Here is a 24,395-nt window from a genome sequence, read left to right as displayed (position 1 = left end):
GAAAGGTCTTCCCTCCATTGGTTCACTCCTCAAATGGCCACCATGGCTGGTGCTGCACTGATCCAAAGCCAGGAGCCAGGTGCTTCTTCTTCATCTCCCACGTGGGTGCAGGAGCCCAAGCACTTGGGCCATCCTCCATTGCCCTCCCGGGCCACAGCAGAGAGCTGGACTGGAAGAGGAGCAACTGGGACTAGAACCCAGTACCCATATGGGATGCTGGTGCCACAGGCAGAGGATTAACCAAGTGAGCCACCGCACCGGCCCCAATCATGTTTCTTATATGCAGCTGCCAGCAACACACAACAGGCATCCGTCAGTGTAGGCCCTTCCTTAAGAAGTCTCCTGGGGAGTCTGTGTAGGGACATAGATAGCAGTGGTAAGCCAATGGGTGAATCAGTGGACTCCTTTAGCAGTGCTAGTCCATAAGTCTACTAGATGTTATTCTAATTCTCACATGGCAAACAACAGATACTTTCTGCAGGTAAGCTTTATCTTTGCCTTCTTGCATGATCTTGTATGTAGAGAACACTCAAGATTCTTCAATAAAACTGGTACAAAAACTGAATTCAGCAAAGCTGTACAATACAAAATAAACATAGAAAAAGCAGTTGCATTTATATGCAAAACTGAACAACCTTGAAGGAAAATACAGAGAACAGCTGGATTTGCAATAGCTCAACAGGAATAAATTACTTAGGAATAAACTTAACCAAAGAAATAAAATATTTAAACACCAAAAACTATAGTGTTAATGAAATGAATTGAAGATGACACACATAAAAAGAATTTTAAGAAGTTATTACTGCACCAAATGATCTACATATTCAAAGCAATCCTTATAAACACATCAACATTTAATTTTAGCAGAAAATTTTAAAAACAACATAGAATTCATATAGAATGTACGAGGACCACAAACAACCAAAATAAGTTTGAAAATGAATTACAAAGTTGGAGGTCTCACATTTCCTGAATTCAAAACTCTCTACAAATCAACAGCAATCAAAATAGGGTGATATTGACATAAGATCAGATACACAGACCAAAGGCATAGAATAAAGAGAGAACTGGTGGGCATTTGGTCTAGCAGTTAAGATGCTGGTTAAGATTCCCACAATGCAATCCCAGCCTGGGCTCCTGACTCAGGTCCCTGCCAATGCACATCCCTGGAGGCAGTGGTGATAGCTCAAATTGGGTTCCTGCCACCAACACTGGGAATGTGGACTCTGTTTCTGGGGGCTTCTTATTGTGCAAGCTCAGATTTGGCCATTGCAGGCATCTGGGCAGTAAGTATGCACTCAGGAGCTCTCAGTCCCCACCTCTCAAATTAAAAACTTAAAATTAAAAAATTAAGTTAATATTATACTCACTAGTAAAATAAAGGAAAGTCAAGATATGATAACCCCATAAATACAAGTTTTGTGTTTTTTTTTTTCTAAATCTATCTTATAGGAAAACCATAAACAAATTAGGAATTGAAGAGAACTTCTGTCAGGGAAAGGCCACCCATGGAAAATCTACAAACGCTGGGACTGGGAGCAAGAAACAAATACTGTTACCACTTCTATTCAGCATGGTAATGGAAAACTTTACTAAAAAAATCATGAAAAGAAAAAGAAAAAAGTCTTCAGATTTCAAATGGAAACAGTAAAATTGCTTTGCATTGCTCAAGACATAATCCTGCATATAAAAGAAATACTGATGAATTCACTATATATTCAAAGTAAAATCCAGTAATCTTTCAGGGCATAGAACAGATGTAAAAGTATCAATTGTATTTCTGTACAACAATGAATATTCTGAAAAAACAGCAGCATTCAAAATGGCATTGGAAGGAAGAAAAATACAAATAAAAATTTTAAGAATACCCGAATACTACACAAAAATACAAAATGCAATGGAGATAAACAATTTTCAAGTCACTTAATGAATTAAATCATGCATTTTTCCAGTAACCAGGTAAAAATATGCTTAATATTAGTCACCAGGAAATCACAAATCAAAACCTCAAGAACATACCACTTCACAGCCAGTAAAATGACTATGGTTCAGCAAGAGATGAATGCTGACAGATCTGACTGAGGATCATGAGAACTTCATGCAATTCCACTACAATGGTGCAGACACTTTGAAAAACAGTTTAGTAGCTTCTCAAAGTGTTTTAGATGAAGTTACTGTTATTGATCTGCAGTTCTACTCACAGTTTTGCCCCTAAAAATATAAAACCAACATAAACACAAAGGCCCATCCCAGCACTATTCATGAAAGCCAAATGGGAAAACATCAAATGTCTATGTATAAGGAGAAAAAATGAGTTGTGTTATCTTCACAATTAATTCTATGTGGCAGTCAAAAATGAAGTTACAAAAAAACATGTCACTAAAGAAACAAACTAAAAGAAAAACACATAAAGAAATCAGAATAAGGGGCCCACGCTGTGGCATAGCAGGCAAAGGCACTGATTCAGTGCCAACATCCCACATGGGAGCCGGTTCAAGTCCTGGCTGCTCCACTTCCTATCCAGCTCGCTGCTATGGCCTGGGAAAGCAGTAGAAGAAGGCCTTGAGCCCCTGCACTCACGTGTGAGACCTAGAAGAAACTCCTGGCTCCTGGCTTCAGATTGGTGCAGCTACAACTGTTGTGGCCAGCTAGGGAGTGAACCAGTGGATGGAAGACTTCTTTCTCTGCCTCTCTTTCTCTCTCTGTGTAACACTTTCAAGTAAAATAAATAAATCTTTAAAAAATCAATCAAAAGACTAAACACTGTTCTGTATGAATCCAATTTACAGACATGTAAGACAAGGCAAATCTCTTAAAAACTTTTAAATCAACAGTTGTCTGTGTTGGTGGAGAATGAGGAATTGCATAAAATGTCTTTTCATCAATGCAAATATGCTATTTTTCTTCTGTGGTGATCACATAACTCTCCAAAGCATGTAATAAATGTAAAAACATGTGGTAGTTATAGTTGGGCAGACACTCCTGGGTACACCATTTCTGAGGGGAGCTTGAAAACTGTGAATTTACTGTGGATGACTATAGTTGATATTTTTAAATTTGATTACTCTTTATTGTCTTTGCATACATTCTTCCTTTCTAACTCTACTGTGCTTTTGTGGGACATTAAGCCATTAAGCATAAGATAAATTAAAAATATGTATCTTCAAAATAAAATAATATCAAATTTAAGAAGAATAAAAATTCATGACTTTTTAAGATTTTTGGTATGTATATTAAGAATTGTGTACACATCAAAATGTCTGTGTATTGATTCTCAACACCAGTAAAATCTTAATTTTTAAAAATAGTCTATCATTTGATTTCACATTTTTGTATTGCTCTAATTCCATTTTTCTTACCTTAAGGGAACAATCTATAATAAATTTTCACCACCAACTTAAAATAAACCATGGTAGCCTTTCCACTCGTCTTGGTAAGACCAATTAGTTCCAGATTATGTTTGTCTCAATATTAATGAAATGTTTCTAAATACTGCAATATTAGTTGTGATATTAAACATTTTAACACCCCTTAACTTTATACACCAAATAAAATGCTGGTATTTTCATTTTTTTGTTAACAACAGCTGTAATATTTATGGGCTACAGTGTGACATTTCAATATATGTATACAAATTGAACCAATCAAATGCACATTTATCTTGTGACACTACTTTATGGTTGGAACCCTGAGCTCCTTTCTTCCATTTTCTTATAAAATACATAATGGATTACTGTGAACAATAGTCACCCAATCATATTGTGTGACACCAGGGAATCTAATTAATCTAACTGATCGAGCACTAATTGTCCATAACATTATTCCGCAAAACAGCCTGGTACTTGCACAAGAATAGATATCTAGACCAATGGAACAGATTAGAGACCCTAGAAGTTTTTATCTGTAACATCTACAACCAATAATCTTTGACAAATGAGCTAAAATCACTATCTGAAGAAAGGACAGTATCTTCAACAAATAATTCTAGAAAAAGTGGATTGCTGCATGCAGAAGTTTGAAACCAGACCCATCATACCATACACCTGATACAAACATCCACTCACAATGGATCAGAGATCTAACACTAAGACTGGAAATCATCAAATTATTAGAGGGGTAAATAAGGGAGACTGTAAGACATTGGCCAAGGCAAAACATCTTGGAAAAGACCTCAGAAACACAGGCAATGAAGGCAAAAATGGACAGTGGGTTTACATCAACCTAAGAAGTTTCTGCACTGCAATGGAAATACTCAACAAAGTAAAGAGGTAACCTACAGAATGGGAGACAATATTTGCAAACTATACACCTGATAAAAGATTAATATTGAGGATACATAAAGAGCTCAAGAAAACCAACAATAAGACAAGCAATCCAGTTAAGAAATGGGCTAAGGATAGGAAGAGGCATGTTTCAAGGGATGAGATAAAAATGGCCAATAGACAGATGAAAAAATGCTCAAGATCACTGGCCATGAGGGAAATACAAATAAAAAACCACAATGAGGTCTCACCTCACCCCAATTAGAATTGTTATCACAAAAATATCAAAAAATGCTGGTGAGGATGTAGGGGAAAAGGCACCCTAATATACTGTTGGTGGGAATGTAAAGTAGTATAATCATCATGGAAGACAGTATGGAGATTCCTCAGAAATCTGAAAATAGACCTACCATATGACCCAGCCATCCTACTCCTGGGAATTAACCCAAAAGAAATGAAATCAGCATATGAAAGATGCTGTAAGCCAGTGTTCATTGCAGCTCAACTAACAATAGGTAAGATAGGAAATTAACTCAAATATCCAACAACTGATGACTAGATATTGTGGTGTATATGCATGATAAAATACTACCTAGCCATAAAAAAGAATGTAATCCAGTCTTTCACAATAAAATGGATGCAGCTGCAGACCATTATGCTTACTGAAATTAGCAGTCCCAAAATGACAAATATGTTTTCCCTGATTTGTGGTCACTAACATAAAGCAAAGGAACATGATGTCTATGAGCAAAACTGGCATTCTGAGATTTGATTATTGTTTATAGCCCTTGTCTATACTCTGGAGGAATAGTTTTTCTACTTACTACTTGTTGAATTCTTCATAATCACAAGCTTAACCCTCCACTAAATAAAGTAAATTTAAAGTATTCATTGTAAAAATTAAAAGAAAAAAAGGAAGGAGGATCAGGGTGGGAGTGAGGGAGAGAGGAAGGATGTAATGGGAAGTATCATTATGTTCTTCTAAGTGTGTATATGAAGTACATGAAATTTGTTCCCTTGATATAAATAAATGTTTTTTTAAAAATGCAACATTATACAGAGAGAGAATAGGGAGGAAAGAGAAAAATCTCTCTTCCACTTGCTGTTTCATCCTCAAAATAGCCTCACTAACCAGGGATGGGCCAGGCTGAAGCCAGAAGCCTGGAATTCCATTTGGGACTCCCATGTGGGTGTAAGTGGTCCAAATGCTTGTGCCATCCTCCGCTTCCCTCAGAGTGCATGTGCAGGGGGCTGGATTGCAAGTAGAGCAATTAGGACTTGAACTGGCACTCATATGGGATGCCAGCATGGGCAGCAGCTTAACCTGCTCTGTCTCAATGCCAGTCCTTCAAAATTAAAACAAGCAAACAGAAGAAAGCAACAAGGTACAAACAAGAGACTCATGAGAATAAAATAATAATGATGCAAATAATATAAATGATAGTAAAAGAACAGTAATAACACAAAGCACTGTCCCATAAAATTCCCGAGTTCCACTGCAGTCTCATGGGGCTGTACTGCTGTTAACCCCATGGCCCCATTGGGGACATCGAGGCATGGAGAATAAATTAGTCACTCAGTACAGGGCACAGTCTGGAGTCAACCCAGAACCTTCAGTTTCACCTTCCAGCTCCACTATGAAACACAGGAAAACGGGGCTCATGGCAGGGTGCTCTCCTTGGAGAATCCAGAAAGCAGGTGCATCCATACAGCATATGTGTGTACCCGCAGCAACTGGTACTAACTGTGCAGAAGGTGCAAGGACTTTTACTCCACATACTTCTGGGCCATTTGTATTGGTCACATGAGGCCACAGCCATTTGATATTCAAGCCATTAAAAAAAACAGGAAGACATATTATCTACAAATAGTTCCAAAAGCATTTTCTAAAGAGCTACTAGGAATAATAAATTATTTTAGCAAGACCATGATGGGTAGAAGGGTAATGTAAAAATATCAATTGCAGGGCCAGCACTATGGCCCATCAGATAAAGCCGCCACCTGCAGTGCTGGCATCCAACATGGGCACCCACTCAAGTCCTGGATGCTCCATTTCCAATCCTATTCTCTGCTATGGCCTGGGAAAGCAGTGGAAGAAGGCCCAAGTCCTTGGGCCCCTGCACCTCCCTGTAACACCCAGAAGAAACTCCTGGTTCCTGGTTTCTGATTGGCTCAGCTGTGTCCACTGCAGCCATCTGGGGAGTGAACCTGGAAAACCTCTATTTGTCTCTGTCTCTTTCCCTCTGCCTCTACCTCTAGCTCTGCCTTTCAAATAAATAAAATATCTAAAAAAAATTACTTATTAGAAAATCAAGTGTATGTTACCATCAGTGAACAGTACCTCTAGCTCTGCCTTTCAAATAAATAAAGTATTTTAAAAAGTACTTATTAGAAAATCAAGTGTATACTACCATCAGTGCACAGGTAGATACTGATATAAAAATTAAAATAGCATAATAAAATTAAAACTTATAACTCTATGAATAAAATACAAAAATATGTTGGCTGAAGATTAAAATGCTGATGATGGAAACTAAAGAAGATCTAAGTAAATACACTGTGTATAGGACTGGAAGGTTGAATATTATTAAGATACCATTTCTTGAAAAATGGTTCTATAGGTTTAAGATAATCCAAATAAAGATTCCAGCAAGAGGTTTTTGAGAAAAAAACAAAGCTGACTGTAATCAGGAAAACCCAAGACAATTGACTATCATGTCCACAATGATAAAGAAGGAACTGGGTGAAATCACAATACTGCGTCTCAAGACTTACAATAAACCTACAATAAACAAGATGGTTTGGATTTCGTGAAAGAACAGAAGATACACATTTCAATGGAGTATGATTGTGAGTCCAAAATAAACCTCATGCCAAAATACATAAACAACAATCGTTAAAACTACAAAAGGAAATAAACGAATGCACTATTACACTCACAGACATCAAGACATCTCTTTCGTTAGCAGATCAGCAGTTAGACAATCAGTAAGGATGCAGCTGAACAGAAAAGCACCTAAATCAACCATGTGCCAAACGGATCCTTAGAGGATGCTCCATTCACAGCAACAGAACACGACACACTTTTCAGACACACATGGCACATCCACTCTGACCACGTTTGTGGGTGTAGAGCAGACCTCAACTCCTAAGAAGAGGCGCCACACAATGTAAACTCTCAAATCACAATGCAACTACCTGAGAAGTTAGCTCAAAAAAGCTGGAAAATATAAAAAACTTGGAGAAAAATCAACAAACCTCAAAATAACACATTTATAGATCTCAAAAATATTTGAAACTAAATTTTAAACTATACCCTGCCAATTTATATTAATGGATGCATATTTTAGAAAAGAAGAACCAAGATCAATGGGCTACGCTTTCACCCTAGGAAGTCAGAGGAAGAAAAGCAACTTAACCACTTAAAGCAAGGTGAAGAAAATAAATCATAAAAGTTAGAAGTACTAGTCAATGGAACTGTAAAAAGTACAACTGCAGACAAAGATCAATAAAACTAAAATTTGGTTCTTTGAAAACATCAACAAAATTCGTGAACTTCTTATCAGGACCAACCAAGACAAAAAGGTGCAAATTACTAATATTATTAATGAAACGGTGACACCATGGCCCCGTGATCAAGATAATGTAAAGGAATAGTATGAACAACTCTGTGACCAAAAATTTCCTAAGATAAATGAACTGTGTGAATCCCTTGAAAAACAGAATATACCAAAATTCACACAAAGAGAAACAAAAAACTTGAATGCTTCCATAATTACTAAATGTTATAATTTATAATAACTATAGAAGCATAATTATAAAGTATAATGAAAATTATTAAATATATATTAGTGATTAAATTCACATATCCTGTTTTTGCTCAGCTAAAAAGAACGAGTGGGCAGAAAAATACTTACAAGGACCTGCCTTGTGGCATGGCAGGTTGTGACACTGCCTGGTACAATGTCATTCCATATAGATGCCAACTGGATTCCTGCCTGTTACACTCTTTTTTTTTTTAAGATTTACTTATTAATTTAAAAAGTAGAATTACAGAGAGGCAGAGGGAAAGAGAGATAGAGAAAAGTCTTCCATCTGTAGGTCCACGCCCTAAATGGACACAACAGCCAAAACAAAGCTGATTTGAAACCAGGAGCCAGGAGCTTTCTCCAGGACTCCCACAGAGGTGCAGGGGCCCGAAAGGACTTGGGACAGCTTCTCCTGCTTTGCTAGGCCCTAGCAGAGAGCTGGAATGGAAGTGGAGCAGCTGGGACTTGAACCGACACCCTTATGGGATGCTGGTACTGGAGGCAGTGGCTTCATCTGCTCCGCCCCCCCTTCCCCTTTGTTCCACTTATGATCCAGCTGTCTGCTAACATGCCAGGGAAAGCAGAGGAAGCGGCCCAAGGGCTTGGGGCCCTGAACTCACACTGGAGTACTGGATAAAGTCCCTGGCTTCTGCTTTGGCCTGGCCCAGCTCTGGCCATTGTAGCCACCTGTGGAGTGAACTCATACATTGAAGATCTCTCCCGCACCGCCTCATGTATAACTCTGCCTTTCAAACCAAATTTAACAGAGAAAGAAAGAAACAAACAAAAAGAACTAGTACTATTCAGTGTCAGAAGCCTGGGCAGGCTGGAACAGAGCACAGAGCGATTCTTGGGGTTTGTCTCAAGCAGAAACCTGCTTTCTCCTCCGTGTGTGCAGTCTGTGAAAATTCACCAGATTGCGTGCAAATTAATTCAAACGCCCCACGCCCCTGTGTTCCTGCACACACCTTACCCTTCCGAACAACCTGGATAAGAGAGGCCGTCACGGCCTCTTCTCACTGACGCGGCCAAGGCTACTTCCGGCCAGGGATAGAAAACCCCAAAACGGAACCAAGGCTGCGGAAAAAGTTCCTCTCCCAACCTCCCGTCCCCCCCAGCACCCCGCCGCCGCCCACCAGGACTCCTGTCACTCTCCCCTCCCTTTCCTCTCCCCCACGCGCGTTTCTTCCCCTCCCTTCCTCGCCTCCCCACCTTCCCACCCCCTTTTCGTTCTCCCCCTTGGCCCCCTCTCTCCTCCTCCGTCCCCGCGCCCCCTCACACACACACCCCCTCCCCGCTTTGTGCACCCGGGGCCCCGCCTACCTTGTGACAGGATCGCCACTGCACTGAACACCCGGCAGAGAGAATGTTTCTGCTCCTTAGGGACAGAAGTTGAGTCCTGAGGTGTAGACTTCCACAGGGGCCAAAGAAGAGGACAGCGCCCAGAAATTCCCACAAGCCCAAGGAAACAAAACCGCCGCCTCCCGCCGCAGCCTCTCCTGATCCCGGCCTGACCCTGGGGGCGCTGGGTCTCCCCCAGGCTTGGCCTGCAGCGTCGGACAGCAGCATGGAGGACAGCTCCTCAGGGCTTGCGCAGGCTCTGGGCAGGTGAGAACGCGGCGCGGACTCCCACCTGAGCACCGCGGGGCAGAAGAGGCCGCCCGTGCGGCTGCACTTCCGGGTCACAGCACCGGCGCAGGCGCACTCCTCATGGGCGGCCGCAATGGCGCCGCGTGACGCATATGCACGGTTCCTCGTCCAGTGTCCGATGCCACAGGGACGTAGCCACTGTTGGCCCAGGTATTCTGGACCCTTTCTCCCTTCTGTTGTGGGAATCCTGACTGGAGCTCCTGCTTCCTGGCTTCTGCCTGGCTCAGGCTAGCCATTGAAGCCTTTTGGGGAGAGAAGCAGTGCAGGGGGCATCTTGAGCACTCTTCCTCTCTCTGAGTGATCGTCCATCTGGGGGTTCACCCCACAGGTGGCTACAAAGGCCGGGGCTGGGCCAGGCCGAAGCAGAAGCCAGGGACTTTATCCAATACTCCATGGTGGGTTCAGGGGCCTAAGTCCTTGGGCTGCCTCCCTCTGCTGTCCCAGGCATGGGCTTCACACTGGCCCAATTCTGGCTGTGGCAGGAATTCCTAAGGAAACCATGCACGCAAGATTTCTTTATCTGTCTTTGTTTCTTTGTCTTTCAAATAAACAAATAAACTAAATACTATAATCTGTCAGAAAATATTTTAAAGAAAAAGGAAAAGTGAGTGGGATTGAGACAGGTGAATGTTTAAATGTGCTCTTCATTTCATAATCTTGCCTTCTCAGGTCCTAGAACAGTTATTCATTAGTATACAGGAATTTATTAACAGGAAAGATCAGCAGATTTTTGGAATTGTAGAATCGTGTCTTTTCATAAATCATACCTCAATAAGGAATGCCAGCTGGGGTTCAAGACCAACTGGACACTTGCTGTTTTTTTTTTTATTCCAGCAAATACTATTTCCAGATATTTTTATAGTCTCATTATATTTTCAAAATAATTCCTAAACAAATGACATGTTAGAATTTTAGCTTCATGGCTTAATAAAAGTATTATATATAATGAATAAAAATAAACTAAAAAGTATGTTGGACCTAAAAAATGACACATGAAGCTAACAAAATGTCTCAGTAATGAGTTCTACAAAGTTTTATAAGACGAGCACATGGTTAGATGATATTTGAAACAGTTCTAGATTGCTGCTGTTGTGTAAATGTATCTGCCTCCTCTGACACTTGTTGAAATTTAATCCCCATTATGAGATATTAAGAAGTGGGACCAAGGTGGGATGTTATCATGACTGGGTTAACCTATGCATGTGAACGTTGGGTTAACAGATTATCTTGAGAACAGACCAGCGACAGAAGCTCCGTAGTGACTGGTGCCCTCCACCTGCAAGACGATGTCTTGACCAGCAAGAAAGCCATCACCAGATGTGGCCTCTCAAACCTGGACCACCGTCACAAGCCAGGGTAAGTCTTTTTCCTGTGTACTTTGCCCAGTCTGTTGTGTTGTTAGCAACAGAAAACACACGAAGCAAATGCCAATTCTGTTAATTTCATTCACAATTTCCATAGTATAAATCTGTGTTATTTTCTTATTTGGACTGATGGCATATGAGTCTGGCATTGTCCAAGTCTGTGGGGGTGGTTTTATGAACCCAAATTCCAAATTTATAATTTATGATTGAAAACCGAATTCCAGGCTGGTCTTGTTGGGTACTGGGTAAAGGCCACCACCTGTGGCATCCCATATAAGTGCTAGTTTGTGTCCCAGCTATATGACTTCTGATCTAGCTCCTATTAATGGCCTGGAAATATCAGTGGAAAAGGGCCCAAATTTTGGGCCCTTGCCACCCAAGTGGGAGGTCTAGATGAAGTTCATGGCTCCTGGCTTTGGCCTGGCCCAGACCTGTCCATTGTGACCATCTGGGGAGTGAATCAACAGATGAGATCTCTCTCTCTATAATTTCAATTTCCAAAATAAATAAATCTTTAAAAAAGGAGAAACAGAATTCCACCTCCAACAGGAAAATAAAATATAATCAAAACATAACATGCATAAGATAATATCAGATACAGTGGGTCAGCACCTGATACCTACTACTGCTACTATCATTCTGTAAGGAAGAGAGAGAATGGAATGAAACAGAAATGATAGAAGTTAATGGAATGAACATGAGTTTTTCTTACTCATGTATGCCAAATATGAACTTGGGACACTAGGGTCTTAAAATAAGTTTAGAAATGACACGCAATCATTGCTTGTGTTGGAATTCTAGGCACTGTTCCTTTGGTACTTTGAACATAATACCTCTCATCACAACTTACATTATAAATAACTGGGGAGGGAGAAGTGATTGTGTGGATAGTTAGGAAAAGATTGGGTTTAGTGATAGGTAAAAAAAGCAAGGTAAGCAAAGTGAGCATTTGAATCTGTCCCACAACCAAGAAGATGCCTGTAACACAGCTTCAACTACCAGACAATCTATGACATGGAAGGGGGCTTTTTCTGGGTCAAGGAGAGAGGCCATGGTTGAAAAATGACAATTGGAAAATAGAACAACTCCATAGATGTGAATATGGAAAAGAATAAATTAATTTCTTTGACATTAGGTGAAATATTACTTGTGATAATTTTGCTGCAATTATTCAGAGAGAAGTGAAAATCAATCTATAAATAAAGAAAATATATCATTGACCTATGAACAGAAATAATTACTCCTGATAAAGGCTTTTTCAATATAATTTAGTAGCAGACTAAATATCTAGATATAGGAAGTTCCTACATAGCTTCTTTATAAAGTAATCATAGAAATTGCCAATATATTAGAGTCAAGTGCCTTTTCTTTAATTATCTTTGTTTTTGACAGGCATAGTTAGATAGTGAGAGACAGAGAGAAAGGTCTTACTTTTCCATTGGTTCACCCCTCAAACTGGCCGCTAAATGCCGGCACACTGCGCCGATCCAAAGCCAGGAGCCAGGTGCTTCCTCCTGGTCTCCCATGAGAGTGCAGGGCCCAAGCACTTGGGCCATCCTCCACTGCCTTCCCGGGCCACCGCAGAGAGCTGGACTGGAAGAGGAGCAATCAGGACAGAATCCAGCACCCCAACCGGGACTAGAACCCAGGGTGCCTGCACTACAGGCAGAGAATAATCCTAGTGAACCACGGCAGCAGCCTATTTAATTATCTTTAGATAATAATTGTTTTGGAACAATATTGTTATCAGTTTCCAACTGCTTAAGATAAAAGTTTGGATGATTGCTTACAGCTGGAACAAAATCTCTCTTTATAAGGAAAAATCACCTTCTGAATCCTTGAAAACCAAAATGTTTTCTTCTTCATTAGTATTTCAGTGTGCATGTCAGTAATTATCTTTTCCAAACATATCAGATTCAACTTTGTATTTAGAGCTGCTTACTCACATATTTCACATTTTTTACTTGGATTTTCCAAAAAAGAAATCCTGACTCCTAAACCTTAATTGTGGTGAAGTCTGAGAGCTGTTATTTTTATGTTTAACTGTGCACAGGCTCATGGAATATGTGAAATAAAGCAAGCTCCCACATGCAGTGTGCTAGACAGGTCTCCAGATGGCCTTGGGTTGACACCAGTTCTTCATTTCTCGCTTCAGCTTTCAAGAATAACCATTAATTTTGCTGAGAAAAAATGAGATGGGGGAGGAAACTGGGACCATAGCTGCCTGCTTCTGTCTCAGTTCCCTTACAAACAGGTTGTCCTTCAACACTTCAAGTGCATACTCACGTGGCCCTGGGGTTCTGGAGCTCTCAAGTGGGAAATACACAGTGGAGGTCCTGTCATTCCTAGACAGCTGTCCTGAACCTCACTGGCCGGGCTTGCTCTCTGCCCTAGGCATCTGTTGTCCCTTGCTGTTTATCCATGAGTACTACACCTGCTTTATGCAACTTGTGTGCATGAGATTTCTGTGCCAAAAGGCTCAGACACTGGAAACCAAGGCACAGTGAGCCTGTCTCACACAAAGTCTGTTTGTTTGTTTTTTTTTTGAAAGATGTACATAGGGAAGCATAGCCCTGGAGAGCCTGATCATCTATGTGGACCCTGAGTGATCAGAAACATGAATTTCCCATTCTGCCAGTCCACTCTCTAGCCCTTCAAGCTTGTCATGTGGAGGTGTGTTTAACAACTTTACCAGATCCATCTAAGCACATGACGTTGAACACAGGTAACTTGAAAGAATATGCCTAAAACATGCAACTTACTTTGTGCCTGTGGACAGCACACACCAAGTCAGTTGTCCACAATCACAGTTTACATGTCTCTTAAATGGATACTTTTAAGGTTGGAGAATTCTGGTTTAATTTAATTTAATCGAAGGGCAAAGAGACAGATGGGGGTAGGGAGGAGCCGAGAGAGAGCTCCCATTATCTAGTTTACTCCCAGTGCTGGCAAAGGTCTGGAGGAGCCAGGACCAAAGCCAGAGGCAAAAACTAAATCCAGGTCTTCCACACAGATGAAAGGAACCCAGCTACTTGAGCTGTTACCTGGTGCTACCAGGGTTCTGCTTTGGTAAATGGCTGGAATCAGCTATCAAATCCTGACTGGCAGATGTGGAACTCTGGCACATAAACTGGCATTTCAATCCATGAGAACAAATACCCACTCCAGGAAGGTTATTGTGAAGGAATCCGTGGGAGGATTTCATTTTTACTTTACATTATTTTGTTTAATAGCTTTTGACTATGACATTAATTTTGAAATTAAATCAAAGTAAACAAGAAAATGGAACAGTGTTTCTTGGAGCTATTTATGCAGTATTCCTTAAAACTAGGAAGAGACAATTATTTTCCAATTCTTCATACATAAGTTAATGACTTCAATTTATGCAAGTTCACCATTTATACTCAAACCAAAAGTTAGATGGTTATGCTATATAACAAACAGTAGGTATAGAAGGTTTACAGTCACATTTGTGGACTTGATTATTATTTTTTAAAAAAAAATTAATTTGAGTGAAAGATAAATAGAATAAAAAACAGGTAAAGACAGCAGAAAATTCACTGGTTTACTCCCGAAATTCTGGCAATGGCCAAGACTGGCCTAGCCACAAACTGGGAGTTGAGAACTCTGTCCAGTTCTCCCTCATGAGTGGCCTGAATCCAGTCACTTGAATCATTTGACTTGCAGGTCTGCATTATCAGGAAGTTGGAATCAGGAGCTGGAGTTGGAAATTGAACCTAAGCACTACAATGTAAGTCACAGGGGTCTTAACAATAAGGCTAAAGGGTCACTCAGTTTTACGAACTTTCTCCCTAACATCTCCGAAGTTTTCTTTGGATTAGTCCGTAACATGTATAACTTCTACCTCTCTAAGGGACTCCATTTAAATTTTTGCAGTTCACCAAAGTTGTTCACATCCAAACTTTCTTGGTTTACATTGCAATGTGGTTTACTGAATTTGTACAGTGGTAGATCCAGCATTGTAACTGAGGTATACATGTTCATCATTCCAAATGTTCCCTGTGCCGCTTTACAATTAGCCCCATGACCTATTCCCATCACTAATCAAATCAGGGCTGGGCAATCACTGTCTAGGTTTCAGTTTCTGTATTTTTCCTCTTCCAGAAAGTCATGTGGCTACACACTGCATAAGCATTTATGTCTACATTGACTGGACTGTTGTGGATATGTGGGCTTGATGTTGCATATGCCAGTGATTTGTTTTATTTGAGTTAACACTCAAAGTATGCATAGGCCACAATATCTTTTAGTCCAAATCCAATTTATTGAGTATTTGGGCTGTTTTAAAGTTGAGGGTTGCTCTGAATGAAGCTTGTAAGTATATCACCAGCTGTTCTGTGAACTTATGTCTTCTTGTCCCCTGAGTTAATAACCAGAAGTGGTATCTCAGGGTCTTAGGGTATGTATTAATTAATAAGACACTGCAAAGGCTTTTTCCATGATTGCATTGCTTGGCATTCCAGCCAGCAATTTATGACATTTCTACAAGTTCTGAATCCATGAGATCATATTAATCTATCTGTTTTTTAAAATAATAGCTATTATGGTAGTATGTCATGATAACTTACTGTGATTTTTAAAAATTTATTTATTTATTTGAAAGAGTTACACAGAGAGAGAAGGAGAGGAAAAGGTGGGGGGAGGTTTCCCCTCCACTGGTTCACTCACCCATTGGCTGCAACAGCAAAGCTGTGCCAGTCTGAAGCCAGGAGCCATTAGCTTCCTCTGGGTTTCCCTCTAGGGCACAAGGTCCCAAGGACTTGGGCCAACTTCCACTGCTTTCTCAGGCCACAGCAGAGAGCTGGATTGGAAATGGAGCAGCCATATGGGATGCTGGCACTGCAGGTGGTGGCTACACATGCTATGCCACAACTGGCCCCCTTATTGTGATTTTAATTAAGATGTTCAACAGGTATTTATATTCTTAGTTCTAAATCTTCTCTTCTTTGATGAGTTACCTATTCACGTGAGTTATCTAATTTTTAATTGGATGATCTCTATGTTATGTTTTCCATTTATTGCAGATAAAAGATCATTACCAAAAGCATAATTGAGAATTACGTTTTCTGTAATTCTATGACATGGCTCTCTTAATTATGTTTCAAGATGAACAAAAGCATTGAATTTTGACAACTTCATTTATTAGTGTGTGTTTCATTATTGATTCATTGTTCATGATTTTTCTGTCATATTGAAAAATAAACTGCCCTCTAACCCAATTGTAAAATTATTTTTCTTTCTTATTACTTCCTAAGGAAACTTTATAGTGTTTGGCTTTCCATTTAGGTCTGTCATCCATTTAATATTGGATATTATATACAGTCAAGATATGAGGTGAAGTTACTTTTATGTTAATTTTAATTGAACTAGCACGATTTGTTTAGAAGACTTCATTTAATTTATTTTGAAAAATTGGTACTTTTAACTTTGTAAAAATTAGCTGAATATGTATTGTGAGTCTACATCTGAAGTCTATTAATTAGTTTCTATTAAAGTAGTTTTATTAATCCACATGTCTATTTTTTGGCAGTTCTATGCTAACTTGATTATTTTAGTTTTAGAAATTTATTAAAAGATGGTAGGCTAATGTAGATTCTCTATATAACGATACAAACTTTAAATCAGCTTATTAATGTCTTCAAAAACTCTGCTGTTGGGGCTGGGGCTTTGGCATACTGGGTTAAGCCTCAGCCTAAAATGTTAGCATCCCATATGGGCACCAGTTCAAGTCCCATGTCCTCCACTTCCTATCTGCCTCACTGATAAGGAATCTGGGAAAGCAGTAGAAGATGGCTCGATTACTAGGGTCCCAAAATCCATGTGGGAAACCCTGAAGAAGCTCCTGGCTTAGGCCTAGCCCAGCCCCAGCCATTGCACTATTTCGGGAGTGAACCAGCAGATGGAAGACTCTCTCTCTCTCTGTTTCTCTGTCTCTCCTTCTTTTTGTATCTCTGCTTTTTGAATAAATGAAATTTAAAAAAATCTGCTGTTGTTTTGATTGTGATTGCACTGAATATAGATATTTATTGAGAAAATTGCTTCTTTAACAATGTAGATTTTCAGCCCATAAACACAGGACCAATATTTGTCTATCTGGGTATACTTAAATTACTTTCATCAATCTTTTGTAATTTGATAAATATAATTATTTCAAATATTTTCTTTGTTTTCACTACTAAGATTATTAGTGCTATCATCAATGTTATTTTTTCTATTACTTTTCAATTGTTATTGCCAATATTTAGATATACACTGGGTATTTATATTGATCTTTTATCCTGAAAGCTGAATCAATTTACTTATTAATATTTATTGTTGTTTGAATTTCTTTTCATTTAGTCACAAAACACATTTTGGCATGTTTCTATATTGTATTATTAAGATTTAACTGCTTAGAATATTTAGAGGTTGTTCTTTTTTTCATATTTGTTTTTCATCAGATGTAATTCATCTGGATTAGTTTTGAAATTAATTATTTCAACTTCTTTGCTGTGTAAACCCAAATAAGGCAAACATCTTTCCTAAATGGACATTATAAGCTGTGTCATATTTGACTTGATGGATTGATGTATCCTTGTGATCAAGGATTAAGCTATTTATTGCTCTTGTAAAGAAAGAAAGCTATTAAATAGACCATAACTACAATGTTATGTAATGAAGGTCAGGATCTCTAACTTGTACTCAGCAATTAGTTATGTGACCTTGAACAAGTCACTTCATCTTTTTTATTTCAAGTCATTATCTATATAGCAAGGACACCAGTTACCTCCTTGGGTTCTAGGTGGCAGGGACCCAAGTTCTTGGGCCATCTTTTGCTGCTTTCCCAAGTGAATTAATGGAGAGCTGGATCAGAAGCAAAGAAGCAGGGACTTGAAAAGTCATCTTGATATGAGTTAGCAGTTTAACAAAAGGCAGCAAGACTTGCTGCTCCACAGTGTCAGTCCTATGGCTCAGAAAGTTCTACCTTACTGGTGCTAACAGCTGAATAATCTTTAGTCTTATATTTCTAGCACCTGAAATATTATAAGCTGAGTTAAACTTCTCAAGTTTGCTTTGCATAATTTCTTTATCAAACTGAGGTATTGAATAAATCTTAAGGAAAATTTGTATTTTTGACATATAAATATTTTTGTATAATGTAAAGTAAAAAATAGGGAGAATCAAAATTTCTGAGGTCTGCCCTTTATTTGGCTGCAACTGATTTGCTGGGTGGCCCCAAGGCAAGCTGATCAAGTTACTATTTTGTAGATCTTGCCAAGTATTGTCAGGATTTTGGAGGAGGTAATGAAACCCTAAGTGTAAAATGTTCTACAAAAGAAAGGTCAAAGACAAGCATATGTGCAACACATTTTCTTTCTTAATGAGCAGTTGGACACTTGGTAGGAATTGCCAGAACTACTTTTGAAGGGCCACTTTGCATTGGAGGAATCAACTGAGAAGTGGCAATATTTAGTAAGATCGTTGCACCATTACTTGAGTGTTTTGTATTTACAAATAAAGGTTGAATCATTTGTATTACAAATAAAACATGAATAATGTTCAGAGTAATACTAATAGAAATAGCTCATAAAATTTTATTGATATGTATTACAAAAATCAGAGACTGAGGAATGAGAAGAGCTAGGTTTAAACTAAAAGTTACCATTCATTGGCTTGGTGAATCAAGTTTTTCTGACCTTCTTACTCAGCTGACAGGGTGGTAGAGTTTTAAAACAGTAGTTTTCCAAGAGGAAACGTAGCTTTACCATCTCTTCAATTCAAGGCAGACTGAGAAGTGGCTCCTTCAAGCACAAATCATCATTCGCCTTTGAATCTCCTCTGAAAAGGTCTCTACTTTTCTCCCTTGCTGCTTGTAATACAATTGTTTTTGTGAGCCTCTTCTTAACTGGCATTGTATAACAATAGTTAATGAAAAATTAACAAAATAAAATCTCACACTTAGTATAGGTCAAGAGTTGTCAATATCGAGTTAAATGAATTTATTTATGTGAAAATATTCCCCCGTAGGAAGATATGTATCATATTACCTTTTCCTCTGTTAACCTCAGCCATTCCCTCGTAGTTGTACACGTTGTACTTGTACAATAATGGCATTCTACATGCATTGTTGTATATGAATAGCATTTTTATGTAAATTAACCATCTTGTGTTGATGCTGTTGCTGTAGATTAAACCACTCAATAAACAAAACTTTAATAAAGCAAAAGCCCATTAAACTTATATTAAATGATGTATTGAACATGATGTGCAGCATTAGCAAGACTTCAATGAAAATCTTAGACAATCTCTACTGACTTTAGTCCCAGGATCAGTTGCATTTCGTCATATTCCATTTTTTTTGACAGGCAGAGTGGACAGTGAGAGAGAGAGACAGACAGAAAGATCTTCCTTTGCCGTTGGTTCACCCTCCAATGGCCGCTGCGGCCAGCGCTGTGGCCGGCGCACTGCACTGATCCGATGGTAGGAGCCAGGTACTTATCCTGGTCTTCCATGGGGTGCAGGGCCCAAGCACTTGCGCCATTATCCACTGCACTCCCTGGCCACAGCAGAGAGCTGGCCTGGAAGAGGGGCAACCAGGACAGAATCCGGCACCCCGAGCAGGACTAGAACCCAGTGTGCTGTTGCTGCAAGGCAGAGTATTAGCCTAGTGAGCTGCAGCGCCAGCCATATTCCATTTTTTTGACACAATGAATCACAAGATGTGCAATATTTTATTTTTCTGATATTTTTTAGAAAAATTTGTGACTGCATAAAATTGAATAGACAAATGTTATGGTATATACTTTCTCTGATGTTCAGCTCTCATCAATATTCCCTCACTCTCGCTTTCATCTTTTCTTTCTTGTAATATTCTCTATAGCATATCACTCTGTCATATTTCTAAAGTTTTATTCTTAGCTAGTAATTCAATAATCCTCCCGGAAAAAGGTAGTATATAAGTCAATAGGTTAATTACTTATATGATACTGAGGGAGTCAAGATTTTTTGTAGTGATCTTACGTAATGTCACAGTGGGTGGATCCAATGCTATGAAGATTCATAAAGTAGAAAAGTTATTGTAACTGGTAGAACTATGAGTATTTACTTTAGCTCTGGTTGACATTTCTTATGATAAGCAAACTTATCTAGAAGGCAAGAGAATTTGCTGTAGAATTTCATACTGTTTAAAATTAGGGCACACTGGACAAAGAGAAATGTGTGGAGTAGATTTGGAAGACCAAATAGAGGAAATCCAGATCAGAGATAGTTTGAGGCAATAAAAGAAAGTCATTATTCATTCTTCCTTACTAAAAAGTGATTTCAGCCCTGTTTCAAACCAAAGGATACTATCAGAATTTACTGCCATATTTTAGCTGCTTATAATATTTTGTGACACCAAGAGCATATACTAGGAAAGGTTGGGAGTAGGAAAGACAGTTGGAGACTCAAAGCAAGGATGAATCAGACTCCACAAAGGGATAAAATCCTTGGCTTTACATATCCCATCAGGAGGCCCATAGTTTGTATGCTTCACCCATGAACTCCCAAAACTGACTCAGAGGTTCCTCCAGTGATTTATTCACCTCATTTTTCTCCCTACACAGTTCCCTCTGCATGCTTGCACCCAGAAATGCAAATGTAAGTCTTCACCTATGGCTCTCAAGCCCACATAGACAGGCAGCCTAACTCTGCATACCAGGGCACCATGTCAGTGAAAACTAATAGAAGTCTCAGGATCTCACACAGCTCATTTGGATCAGGGAAAGGCAAAAGACCTTATGAGTATCCCCCCAAGAGGAAACATGAGGGTAGAGTTGGCATATCCCTACAAAAAGTCAGAGAAAACTCCAAAAATCCCTAAGAAGACCGGATGGTGAAAGGTCAAAGTGTTTTTCTCAGGAAGTTCATAACTACAAGTGATGAATACTTCCTCAAAAGAAAATATAACAAATATATACATCAAAAGAATAAGAAAATAATAAATGTGGCAAACTAAAAAATATAATTCATATATTGTCCATGTCAAAGAAAAGAAATTTGAAAATTGTTTGACTAAGAATTCATAATAATACCCTAAAAGAACCTAAGAAAACTAAATGAGAGCATAGGCAACAAAGTTAGGAAGACAATGCATGAACAGAATGAGAAATACAATTCTCAAAATAGACCCAAACTGCAATTCTGGAACTAAAAATGTAATGAATTAAATGAAAAATTATGCAAAAAGGTTCAAAGAAATCTTGATTGAGCAGAAGAATTTGTAACTAAAGTCACATCATTGAATTTATCCCTCTGAGGGAGAAAAATGCGTGAAAAATTGATGAAGAAAGATTACGGAATTTACAAAACAATATCCAGAAAAAAAAATATATATAAAAGAACTCTATGATGGAGGAGAATGAGAAACAAGTGAAAGTTTAATGAAAGACATAATGGCTGAAAAATATCAAATCTTGGGATAGCTATGATTGCCCAGGGATGTGAAGTATAAAAGTCCTCAGAGAACTTCAACCAAAGAGGACTTGACCAAACACATGATAGTTAAATGCCCAAAAATGAAAGACACACACACACACACACACACGGTAAATTGTGTTAGATTAATGGTGGATTTTTCAAGAGAAATCTTGCAGGCTAAGAGTAGGATGATATTCCCAAAGTGCTGAAAGAAATAATCTAATACCAGTCAATGTTGTTCTTCATAAAAGAAGGAGTGATAACTACTACCTAGCTCAACAAAAGCTGAGAGAGTTCATCACCAGTAGATCTCCCTTATAAGAAAAGACAAAATGAGTGATGTTAGCTAAAATGAAAGGATGCTAGTAGCGCTTCAGTCCCTGAGTGCCGGTTGGGTTCACAAGCATGGTTGACAGTTTGTGTAGGCGACAGCAGCATAGGCCGTCCTTGATGATGGCCTGCCACCTACAACCTCAGCTTTCGCATTAAATCTCTCTTTATCCCGGGCAGCCCAGCGTCTCCTGGGCTCCAGAGGGACACCCTGCCCATCGGATCCAGATTGTTGATGTTATTGTTGGAAAAGACGAAAAAGGCAGAAAGATCCCAGAATACCTGATCCATTTTAATGGTTGGAATAGAAGCTGGGGTAGATGGGCAGTGGAAGATCATGCACTTCATGATACTCATGAAAATCACAGATTACAGCAGAAATTGGTAAGAAAAGCTGTAGTTTGCCTGAGAAGCACAGGAAGAAAGAAGAAGCGCTGCAGATTGCCTGGTATTGACTCTCTTAAAAAGTCTCCCTGTTGAAGAAAATGATGAAAACTCAGTAAGCGGTTCTTCTGGTGACAGTGCGGAAGAAAAGGATGAATAAATAAGTGAAGAAAGTGGTATTGAAGAGAAGGCTGAGAGAGAAGAACTGGAGCTGCAAACAGAGAGAAATGGAAGAAAGAACAATAACTCTAGAAATCCCTGAAGTTCTGAAGCAGCTGGAGGATGACTGTTACTGTATTAACAGGAGGAAAGGGTTGGTGAAACTTCCATGCCAGACCAACATCATAAGTATTTTGCAATCCTATGTGAAGCATTTTGCTATCAATGCAGCCTTTTCTGCCAACGAGAAGCCTTGTCACCATCACACTATGGTGCACGCCAGCATGAATGTGCACTATATCCCAGCAGAAAAGAATGTTGACCTGTGTAAGGAGATGGTGGATGGCTTAAGGATAACCTTTGATTATATTCTCCCATTGGTTTTGCTTTATCCATATGAACAAGCTCAGTATAAAAAGGTGACTTCATCTAAATTTTTTCTTCCAATTAAGGAAAGTGCCACAAATAGGAACCAGGAGGAGCTGTCGCCTAGCCCACCTCTGTTGAATCCATTCACACCACAGTCCACAGAGAGTCAGCCAGTTGCGGGTGAACCAGCCACCCCTAAAAGGCGCAAAGCCAAGCCGGAAGCCTTACAACCTCTGAGATGATCCACGCGTCACAGCACTTACTGTGACAGGCTGTCTGAGAGCAGTGCCTCACCCAAGCGCCGACAGCTGGACATGTCCACCAGCATGCCCAAGCTGTTCCTGCACCTGGAAAAGAAGACACCTGTGCATAGCTAGCAAGGAAGGCAGTGGTGTATTTGCTGGCTTTGAAGGGTGAAGAACTAATGAAATAAATGAGGCTGTTTCTGGAAGCTTGTTCCTGACAACTACCCACCAGGTGATAAGCCACTTCCACCCTCTTACATTTATGGACACAACATTTGCTGCTCTTGTTTGCAAAACTTCCAGAAATCCTTGGAAAGATATCCTTTTCTCATAAGAATCTGAAGGCTTTACTGAAGCACTTTGATCTCTTTCTGAGATTTTTGGCAGAATACCATAATGACTTCTTCCCAGAGTCAGTTTACATTGCTGCCTGTGAGGCACACTACAGCACCAAGAACCCCAGGGCAATTTATTATTATGTTGCTGGTAACAATAAGCTTCTTCGCTTAGAGTGCAAATGCCATGACGACCCAGGGAGCTCTGGCAGAGGCAGGCCTTGTTATTTGAGTTACTGTAGTTATTTCTGTTAAGATTTACTTCTTGTGTGCCTGAACGTGCTCTGACACTGCAAACACCATCTGTGAGGGCAAGAAATGAGCAGCCATGTTAACTGCAAAAGGTTCATGAAAGTATACTTGTATTAGGCTTTTTTGGTACGTATTGCAATTAGTTGTTAGCAAAGACCAACTTTTTAGTTACTTTTTAGCATTAAAAACATTTTTGACAACTATTTTTATTCTTGGGATGAGGCTGAATAATTCTAACAAATATTAGTTTGTTTCCCCTTTGGTGATCAATACACAATTATTAAGTGCTGAAACTTAACTTAAAAGTGATCGCTGTTAAATATAAGAGGGGGAATTAGAGAGGGAAGAGATGTGCAATTTGGGACATGCTCAAGCTGACTTACCTCAAACGGTAGAGTTAGAAACATACCAGGGGATTCCAATTTAATCCCATCAAGGTGGCATGTACCAATGCCATCTCACTAGTCCCGGTGATCAATTTCTGTTCACAATTGATCATAATAATAGGACTAAGAACCAAAGGGATCACATAAACAAGACTAGTGTCTGCAAATACTAGCTGATAGAATAAAAAAGGGAGAGAATGATCCAACATGGGAAGTGAGATACACAGCAGACCCATAGAATGGCAGCTGTCCTAAACAGCACTCTGGCCTCAGAATCAGCCCTTAAGGCATGTGGATCCGGCTGAAAAGCCCATGAGAGTATTTCAGGCATGGAAAGCCAAGACACTCTGGGGAAAAAAAAACCTAAATGAAAGATCTCTGCAAGAGAGATC

At 39.4% G+C, this 24,395-nt stretch overlaps 1 protein-coding gene and 1 pseudogene across 1 annotated transcript in view; one reads left to right on the top strand and one right to left on the bottom strand.

Annotated features, from left to right (window-relative positions):
• Nucleotides 1-9,865, bottom strand: part of LOC149120580 (uncharacterized) — a 39,088-nt gene extending 29,223 nt beyond the window's left edge. Inside the window, exon 1 of the mRNA XM_089322014.1 lies at nt 9,395-9,865. Within this exon, the coding sequence (XP_089178140.1) occupies nt 9,395-9,640 (246 nt within the window). The 5' untranslated portion in view covers nt 9,641-9,865. The remainder of the gene's footprint in view (nt 1-9,394) is intronic.
• A 1,173-nt stretch (nt 9,866-11,038) lies between these two features.
• LOC149120579 (MSL complex subunit 3-like) lies at nt 11,039-23,620 on the top strand (annotated as a pseudogene).
• The last annotated feature ends 775 nt before the right edge of the window (nt 23,621-24,395 follow it).

The sequence above is a fragment of the Oryctolagus cuniculus genome, chromosome 19, assembly GCF_051225735.1.
Source record: "Oryctolagus cuniculus isolate XC-2025 breed Fujian yellow rabbit chromosome 19, ASM5122573v1, whole genome shotgun sequence".
In the NCBI taxonomy this organism is placed as follows: Eukaryota; Metazoa; Chordata; class Mammalia; order Lagomorpha; family Leporidae; genus Oryctolagus; species Oryctolagus cuniculus.
Note: the sequence above shows the minus strand (reverse complement) of the source record. Positions and strands in the feature narration are given on the sequence as shown.